Consider the following 9,817-nt stretch of genomic DNA (forward strand, 5'->3'; position numbering starts at 1 on the left):
AAAAAAAAAAAAAAAAAAAAAAGTGAAAATTCCTAGCAGTCAATCTGTGTTTATTTATTTTTATTTATTTATTTATTTATTTTTTTTTTTTTACATTTTCATAGCTGCAGTGAAAATGTAAGACTTCTCTCTAGTGACGTATGCCTGACGTCTCCAATCATTTAGTCTGTTAAACCCATCACTCCACAATCGACTGCAAGCTCACATTCATTTTTGAGTCTAATTGAGCACATCTCGGATCCAATTAACAACCTACATGGTATTATGTCTTAATCTGTCACTGCAGTTGTACTTTAAATGCATTGAAATGCATAATTTACGCTCTTCAGTGAGGGTTTAATAGGCAAGATGTTTACTATAAACACTTTATTTTACTTACATATCTTACATGACTTACATATCTTTGTAAATGTCTATATAAACATACATTTAATTACTGTATTTATTGTATAGTTAGTTATTGAATTTATTATATTTTTAAATGACATACGATACTGTACTATACTATTTTTCATTGTATATAATTAAGGTGTGATTGATAAATGAGACCCGTTTTCCTTTGATTGCAGTGTTGCTGTTGGATCATCATTTGTAAAACAATAAACACAGTAAATTCTTGTACTTTTACTGAATTTATCTAAAAGCAGAATGAGGTTTAATTGTGATTTTCTGTTGTTACAATCAGTTTAACTGGTAAGATCCTCAGAGGGAAAGTTGTGCAGTGATTATATAAGAATGGAAAGACAGTTTCTGTGAAGGCTGTTGTGAATGTACACAAACAGATGTTAGTTAGAGGATCAGAGAACGACACCTTTCCTCTGTCATAGTCCAGATGAACTCTCACACGCTGCAGCTTCCCTTTAACAGTCAAGCGAGTCAACTGTTGAGTTGGGGATTTTGAGCTGTATTCGCTGTTCATGTACTGCACATGCCAGACATTAGTGTTAAAGAAAACAGCTCCCTTCCTTTGGTTTGATGCTGTGGTTATTCCAACAATCCAGGATGTATTGTCTCCAACCTCCACATCCCAGCAGTGTGTTCCTGAGTTAAAGCCCTCAGAACCCAGAACACATGGATACTTCTCAAACATCTCTGGATTATCAGGAACACCTTGATATACATCACTGTTTGACACACTGGTCAGATCAGTTGAGAGTGTGAGGCAAGGGTGTGCTGTGTTTGGATTTAGAGTCAATGGAGCTGCAAAGAGAATAAAATCAGATTAGAGGATAAAATACGATGGTGGTAGAAATGTAAACCTAAATACATAAACGTACTCCAAGAAGGATAGACTTAAAGTTATCATGAGTTTGCTGATGTTTGCTGAGTTTGATCTGATGATTATGTGATGATATTATTAAATACAGTTAAAATTCACTTAAACTCCACAGAACTTACAGTGATTATTGAATGTATTTTTTTTATCATGTATGTTAATCTGTCTGTCTTTGTTTATATCTGAACTATTTAATCTTTTGTACTGGTGTCTGCTGGTGTCAAATCTGCTGGAGACTCACTGTGTTGGACAGTTTCCTGCATCTTCTTCCAGACTCTGAACAGCAGGTTACTCAAGTAATGTGACACATGAATCAAAGCTCCAGAACTCATCTGTGGATCCGGCTGTGAGATCTGGACTCTGGAAGAACATTCAGGAGTCAGAACTGCAGTGGATTTGAGTTCAGATCCACTGAGAGAAGAAACACGAGCAGAACTTACCTTCCCATCATGATGTTAAAGTTCTGGAAAATATAGAGTTTGAAAAAATGTTTTATATCTTATAACAGTTTACTTACTCATAACAGTTTATTTAATGAGTGTCTGAATACAAATGAATAGTTTGATCATTGTTTGGGTAATCTGCAAGTTGTTTTGTGCACAAACAAAGAAGCCAAATTAAGTTGTCACCTTCAGAAAGCAGACGTCATTGGCTTTCATCATCTCCTCAGTGTCTTTGATTGTGTGTGAAAGAGCTGAGATGTGTCTGTTCATCTCCTCCAGCTTATCCTTCATCATCCGGTTCTTCTGCTCCTCTTCCTCTCTCAGTGCTGTGATTGTAGCTTCTTCTTCATCTCTGAGAAACTGATGAAGCTTCTCAAACTCCTCTTTAATCTGACGCTCTGTGTGCTCAGCTTGAGACTGAAATCACATCACATTCACTTCAGTCAGGTCTGCATTAACACTCACTCCACTAATGTCCATCATAAACTTTACTCGATATCCTCACCTTCATGTGTTGGACTGTTTTATCACACTTTGCTTTAATTTCTTCTGCATGTTTGAGCTTGTTTTGTAAGGATATCAGTGCTGTATTCAGTTCCTCCTGCAAGTTAAGATGAAAATCTGTGAAACCTTAAGTAGCTTAAAGATTTGAACATATTTTTGGATGTTTTATATAATTTGCTAGATTTGCTAATTCCTCAGGAATCAGTTCCAGTTGTGCATGAAAATTCCAGTACAGATTTATTATTATTATTAGGGGCCAAGCACCAGAGGTGCGGTGGCACCTATTGTATCCGTTGGCGTTATTATTATTCCGCTTCTTCTTCCTCTTCCGCCGCAAGTCTATGGCAGCCCATAGAACCGCTTGCGGGAAAGTTGTATAATTTTGCACACTGATAGAGGACAGTCCCAACATTAACCATAGCAAGTTTGGAGTCTCTAACTCAAACTCTCTAGCGCCACCACTTGTCCAAACTTTCAAAAGATTTATGCTAATAACTTTTGAACCGTAAGCCACTCAACAAAAATTCTTTTTTTCCTCTGATTCCTTGGCTTATGCCGAGTTGAATGGACACCAAAATTCAAAAATCGTAAGGTTTAGTTTTTTCGCTATTCTCAATTGTTCGTAAAACCTACTTTTTCGAACTCGTCCTAGGCCGTTGCACCGATTGTCACAAAAATTGATCCAGACCATCTTCAGACCACGCTGGCAAAAAGTTATGGAATTCAAGTCGATTCGTCCAGCCGTTCACGAATAACACGCAAAAGAATTCTACGAAAAGCTAGCAAAAATCAATGTGAGGCTATATCTCCGTAACAGTTTGGCATATTGACACCAAACTTGGTGTGTGTTATAACAAGCATGACCTGAGCCTACCTGCAGTGTTTCGGTGCAGTGCCCCCCTAGTGGTCAGGAGATACGAAAAATGGCTATTTTTCTTTATAACGTCTGAATGATTTGTCCAAAAATCACAAAACTGGTCTCTTTAGATTCGGTGTGTCATACCGAGTCGAACCATATCCAATTTTCCCATGTCAGCCATTTTGGGTGTCGGCCATTTTGAATTTAGCTTTAAAATGTTGTATCTTGAGAACGGATTAGCGTATCGTTTCGACATTAATTACAAAAATGTTCGGCACCATGCCCTGAATGTACATAAAAATTTTGGGGCCAGCGCCACCTTGTGGTCAAAAGTTATAACGAAATTTCAAAAAATGCTAATAACTTTTGCGTACATTAGCCTATTGAAATGAAACTGATTTTGATAGATTCCTTCGGTCATGCTGAGAACACCGATACCAATTTTGCCAATTTTGGCTGAACTTCCTGTCTGCCATTTTGATTCATGTTGAAAACCTACTTTTTCGAACTCCTCCTAGACCGTTAGTCCAATTTTCACCAAATTTGACTCAGATCATCTTCAGACCATGCTGACAAAAAGTTATGGATTTTGTGTCGATACACGAAACCGTTTTCGTTTAGCGCATTAACGAATTTACTGGAAAGATGCCAAATTGCATCCGAGTCTGTATCTCTGCAAAGCTTTGACATATTGACACCAAATTTTATATGTGCTATTGTCACCTCACACTGACCAAGCCACATCAATTTGGTAACAGTGCCACCTATGGGTCAGAAGTAATACGCCATTCACTAAACATTAATAATAAAATTTACAAAAATGCTAATAACTTCTGTTTACATTAGCCTATTAGAATGAAACTGATGCCAATAGATTCCTTGGGTCAAGTCGAGAACATTGATACCCATTATGCCGAAATTGGCCAAACTTCCTGTCCGCCATTTTGATTAATGTACAAAACCTACTTTTTCGAACTCCTCCCAGACTGTTAGTCCGATCTTCACCAAATTTGACTCAGATCATCTTCAGACTATGCTGGCAAAAAGTTATGAATTTCGTGTCGATATACGAAACCGTTTTCGTTTAGCGCATCAACAAATTTGCTGGAAAGATGCCAAACTACATCTGAGGCTGTATCTCTGCAAAGCTTTGACATAATGACGGCAAACTTTGTGTGTGTCATTGTCATTTCACACAGAACACGTCACATCAATTTGAAAACAGCACCACCTGTTGGTCAAAAGTGATAAGCCATTAAATAATATTATTGGTTGTATTTATGATTTTTCAGCCATTTCAACTGATATTATCCTAAAATGACTTTAGTTACTCATTGTTACAGTCAGTCTGTTGCTCCTTGCCATGCTTAGCTCCTCATTCTGCCTCTGTTGTGCTTGGCCCCGCAATTGCTGCTTGCAGCTATATTTATTATTATTATTATTATTATTTTGTAAAGGATGAACAGAAAAACATTTGATCAGTAAAAAATGATCCAAGCTTGGCAATGGTTTGTAAGCTTCTATTTGAACCATGACTTAAAGGATGTCAGAAGGTTTAAATGTTTTAGCTTTCAAGAAGAAAAATCAATAGGGATGAACAGGACAAACATACATTTTGTAGTTTCTCAGAAACTCTGTCAAATATTTCAGAAATCTGTTTTACCTTATTAGATAAAGCCACTTCACTGATGGGTCTGAATGTGTGATTGACGTGTTTCTCTGAGTCTCTGCACACTAAACACACAGACTGTTCATCCTCCAGACAGAAGAGTGTGAGTTTCTCACTGTGTAAACTGCAGATCTCCTCAGATCCTGATGAGCGTCTCTTATTTTGTTCCTTTATCAGTGAATCACATAAGTTTTTTAACGCTAGATTACATGGAGGCTTCTCTTTTGATGATCTTCTCCTGCAGACAGGACACTCCTGAGTTTCCTTGGTCTTCCAGAACTGTTGAAGACACTCTTTACAAATACTGTGACTACAGGACAGAAGAACAGGATCCTTGAAGATTTCACAGCACACGGGACAAGAAAGATCTTCCACAGATTTTGAATCCATTTCCTCTTCTTTAATAGCTGCAGCAATCTAATTTTGGTTTGAAATGTAAATAATTCCAATCAAAATCTATTTTGTTCAATACATTTCACAAAAGTACACATTTGTAGTGTCCTCCTGTAATCTCCACAACACTTTTTTCTTTAGCTTTCAGTATGATATGTAAGGGAGAAATAATAAGACTAGTCACTTCCTGGTAGGGTAAAGGTTGTGAGAGGGTGGAGTTTATGATGATCTTTTGGACTTTCTGAACACAGACTGAAGATGTGGTTTATTTTAACTTTATCTGTACTTATTTGGACTCAGTAAACTGTAACAGAACGCTATGTATGAAAATGAACACATACACAGAATTACAACAAAATTGTGCTTATGAAATGTGTCTGCACTTGTGTCAAGTCAGATCTCAAATTAGTCACCAACTGCTTGAATAAGACATACACAGAAATCAGTTTTAACAGATAGTATTTGTATTCAATGTCCCTTTTCTTTCTTTTTCTTTTCTCTTAAACTGCAACTACACTGCAGTATGTTTGAAAACCTTTTTACATATTCAAACAAAAATACATATCTTCAGTGAATTACAACTGAAGAAACGTTCCCACCTTAAGGACAAGCCCTCTGATTGTGCAATCCATCCGTAGTGAAATCCAACTCGTCTCTCCCCTCCTGGCACAAATCCAAAACGACCACAACGTGATGAAATAGTCCGATCTCATCGAGCACACACAGCATCCTCCAATCGCTAATGCAATGAAACAGTTCAAGCATATATTTAAAGAAGACATCGCAAGGATGGATAAGATTAAGCGAGAGCTGAAATGTGGCTTGCATCCCTTACCATGAGCTGGCACAAAAGTGATATAAGCAACCATTGACGCATTTCTCTAATAGTAAATTCTATTTCACAACAGAATTAAATAAAATAGATTTATAAATTTGTTTTACATGTCTGAACTTAATATATATATATATATATATATATATATATACGACAATGTGAATAAAGAAACGGTTATTCTCAAAGATCAGAAATTTCTGAATTTCTATTTGACAGACTTAAAGTCAAGGAGGGATCAGGGACGTCTTGCGCTGCTGTCCCCAACTGAAACTCTGGGGCATAAGGATTTGGAGACACCTCTGGGCTCTCAGCTTCCAGAATTTCACAACATTGATCTTCTGAATTACTTTTACGCATCCTGTGTGGACGTGTCTCTGTAGCTGTGGGAACTTCATCATCCTCAGAAGGACTGGCTGGAAGAAACCCACATGGGAGTAAAAGATCTCTGTGCAGGATATGCTCAGGGCCATTACCATTCTCAGCCCGGACAACATAAACAGAAATCTCTGCATTTGGCTGCTTTGTCACCACATAGACAGTGGATTCCCAGTGATCTGCAATCTTGTGTTTTCTTCGAATGTTGATGTTCTTTACTAAGACACCATTACCAACGTCAATGAGTATGAGTTCTGGAGTTCTACCCCTTCGGATTAATTCCAAAGCAAAGGTCAATTGGAAGACGAGACTGGCATCCAAACATTAAAAGAAAAGAAGACTCGCCAGTCGCGTCATTCCTAGTACAATTATATGCGTGCAGTAGGGGATGGACATTTTTTCTCCAATGCTCTTTCTTCTTATCACTCAGGGGGTTCCCAGTAGATCTAAAGGGGTTCGATTAAACCTTTCTACTGGGTTTCGACAGGGGTGACAAGGTGTAGTGCAGGATTTTACTCCAGCTACAGTACACAAGTCCTTCACGAGCTCAGACTCAAAATTGGCCCCCTGATCACTTTTTATTCTTTTAGGGAAGCCAAAATGGCAAATCAAGTTCTCCCACAGCACAGAAGCCACAGTCTTGGCTGTTTGGTCCTTTGTAGGAAATGCCCACGAGACCTTTGTGAAATAGTCTGTGATAACTAAGATGTTACGGGTGTCACTTGAGTCTGGCTCCAATGAAAGGTAATCAATACAGACTAACTCCAAGGGAGCATAAGCTTTGATGTTTACTAGCTCTACAGCCCTTTGAGCACAGGCTTTTCTTTTGATGCACTGCTTGCAAGTTCTGCACTTTCGCTCCACATAATCGGCCATTTTAGGCCAAGAGAATCTGGCTCGTACAAGCTCTAAAGTTCTTTCGTAACCCATATGCCCAGTTTTGTCATGAATTCCTTCAAGGGCTCTATTTCTGAAACTAAGGGGTACAACCAACTGCCCGTATTTTTGTCAGTACTGATCAGATACCATATGGTACAGAGCACCATCTATTAAACTTAATCTGGGCCTTTCCCTCAGCATAAGACTCCCTTCTTTTGACTCAGCAAGTCTTTCTGCATAAGTTAAAGTTTTCCCGGACTCCACAAGACTAATTACCCTTCTGATGGCTACATCTTCTCTTTGTAGTTTGTACCAATGAGCTGGAGTCATACTACACACAGAAAAAAAATGGTGCTTCAGCGGTTCTTCAGCAGTTCTTTGGTGTGATTGTGGTGCTATATAGCACCGTTAGTGTATAAAGAACCGGTCAAGCCCCTGTCTGGTTCTTCAGCGGTTCTTTGGGGTCGTTAAGGTGCTATATAGCACCACTGCCATACAAAGAACTTGTTAAGCCTCTGAATAAGGATCTCTAACTCTCTCTTAAACTCTTCAGTTGGGGAAAGGATTAAAAACAACATTAACATACAGTGTATTTCCTGAAGATCTTTTTGCCCCTAAGGCCCCCATAAGGAAATATTTCCCACATAAGACCTTTTGACCTTAGAAAAGCATAAAAGTGATTCAAGACATTTTGCCATTGTAGTAAATATATTTACTACTATTGTAGTAATACAAGCCCCTATGATTGTTTCTATTGAGCACCATTTTTGTTGAAGTAATAAAATGCTATACACAGCAAAATCCCCAGTGTTAATTTAACACTCTGAGTGTGGACACATATAAACACTGAAGCAGTGTTAAAGTTAACACTGAAGCAGTGTTGAAGGTAATGAGATAATTAGGTGATTAACAAAGTGATGATTGATCATTATTGAAGACACCTGATGTTAATAAGCAGAATCACCAAAGGAGAAAACCAACATTTTTAAGCAACCATTATAGTGGTCAGTGTTTGCATTAGTTGGGCTCTTGACCTTTAAATCATCAACATTAGGTTTTGTTTGGCTGCAATTACTGAGTTATAACAGCCAGACAAGCAAAGAGCAAAAGTCAATAAAATGGCTTTGACTGTGCTTGACTTAATCATCATATAGTGACTTGCCTATGTGACATAGAATTTTCTTACAGATTTAAAAAAAAAAAAAAAAAAATTGTGAACAAAAGATCAATCAGTTTTGCCATAATCAGACAGATGATGAAAAAAAAAAAGTTTATCTCAATTTAGACACACAGACATGAATAATTAGTCTGAGAATCACAACAACGGTGACCATCAAAAAGCGTGTTGTAGCCAATCAGAACTCATCCATGACTCCCATCATGCACTGCGGGATGAATAAATTATTAGAGTTCAGAGTTGATCTGTTTATCTGAATATGCTGTTTGTCACCATTGTTGAGATTCATGGGCTGGTTCTTGATGTCTATGTGTGCCTAGGTGAAATACTTTTTTTTTTTTTTTAATAGGTTGTAATAAAAATTTTTTCATCTTCTGTAGATTGTCAAGGCTACAATAAGCAAAAAAAAAAAACTAACTTAGAGATTAGACTCTAGGTGATTTAGGTCAAACAATGAATATGTTAAAACATAATCACCTGATGACTTGAACAAAATTTAGTATTAAAGATTTAAGGATCAAGAGCCCAACTAATGCAAACACTGACCACTATAATGGTTGCTTAAAAATTTTGGTTTTCTCCTTTGGTGATTCTGCTTATTAACATCAGGTGTCTTCAGTAATGATCAATCATCACTTTGTTAATCACCTAATTATCTCATTACCTGTGTATGGTACATCTGATGGTTCTACAGAACCATTTGACAAAGGTGCCATATAGCGCCTTTTAAAATAGGTGCCATATAGCACTAAAAGTGGTTCCCCTATGATTACAAGCCAAAGAACCACTTTTAGTGCTATATAGCACCATTTGTTTTTAGAGTGTAGGTAAAACAGTCTGTCCAGGCAAGTCTGGAGGATCTATTAAATCATCAGGAACTACATCTTCATCACAAAGTAACCTCTCCACAGCCAGAGTTGGGATAACTCGGCCTTCCAGCGACTCCTCCTCCTCACACTGCTCTCATAAGATAACGAATGATTTAAACACACAGCTTTAATCTCTTCCTGATCAAACTTCTCAAACTCAGTAGCTGCACATTCTGCTTTACTCGACAAACTTGCAATTCGTTCATCTATCTGGATGGTCTGTGCATCATCAGTAAGTGGCTCTTGAGGACGTCGGGGTAGCCCGTCTGCGTCAACATTAGTTTTGCCCACTCGATAAGCACAGTAAACATTGTGCCATACAGAAAATTGAGACATTTTTTGCAAACAGCCCATTTAAGTGCTAAATACTCTAGCTTGTGCATAGGGTACTTTTTCTCACTCTTCAACAGGCCGCGGCTGGCATAGGTGATCACTCTAGTCTTTCCATTTTGAACCTGATATAGAGCGGCACCAAGGCCATTGACGCTGGCGTCAATTTGAAGAATATAGGGTAACTTCCAATCTGCAAAACCTAGAA

The 9,817-nt window shown here is 37.9% G+C and overlaps 1 protein-coding gene across 1 annotated transcript; it reads right to left on the reverse strand.

Annotated features, from left to right (window-relative positions):
- Positions 1 to 384: 384 nt before the first annotated feature.
- On the reverse strand, positions 385 to 5,310 carry LOC127176475 (nuclear factor 7, brain). Its single transcript, XM_051128178.1, has 6 exons — positions 4,746 to 5,310; positions 2,225 to 2,320; positions 1,906 to 2,136; positions 1,717 to 1,739; positions 1,518 to 1,636; positions 385 to 1,200 (listed from the first exon to the last, which is right to left on the reverse strand). The coding sequence occupies exons 1-6, from the start codon at positions 5,139 to 5,141 to the stop codon at positions 656 to 658; spliced, it is 1,410 nt and encodes a 469-aa protein (XP_050984135.1). The 5' UTR covers positions 5,142 to 5,310; the 3' UTR covers positions 385 to 655.
- Between the last annotated feature and the right edge of the window lie 4,507 nt (positions 5,311 to 9,817).

The sequence above is a fragment of the Labeo rohita genome, chromosome 14 (assembly GCF_022985175.1).
Source record: "Labeo rohita strain BAU-BD-2019 chromosome 14, IGBB_LRoh.1.0, whole genome shotgun sequence".
NCBI lineage: Eukaryota > Metazoa > Chordata > Actinopteri > Cypriniformes > Cyprinidae > Labeo > Labeo rohita.

Bases quoted from the DNA above. Each gene is read 5' to 3' on its own strand.
- LOC127176475 (XM_051128178.1), bottom strand. From the start codon at position 5,141: ATGGATTCAAAATCTGTGGAAGATCTTTCTTGTCCCGTGTGCTGTGAA. The intron at 2,321-4,745 runs GTAAAACAGATT...CTTAACTTGCAG, and splicing joins AAGTGGCTTTATCTAATAAG to GAGGAACTGAATACAGCACT. The intron at 1,201-1,517 runs GTGAGTCTCCAG...TTCTCTTTGCAG, and splicing joins GCAGGAAACTGTCCAACACA to CTCCATTGACTCTAAATCCA.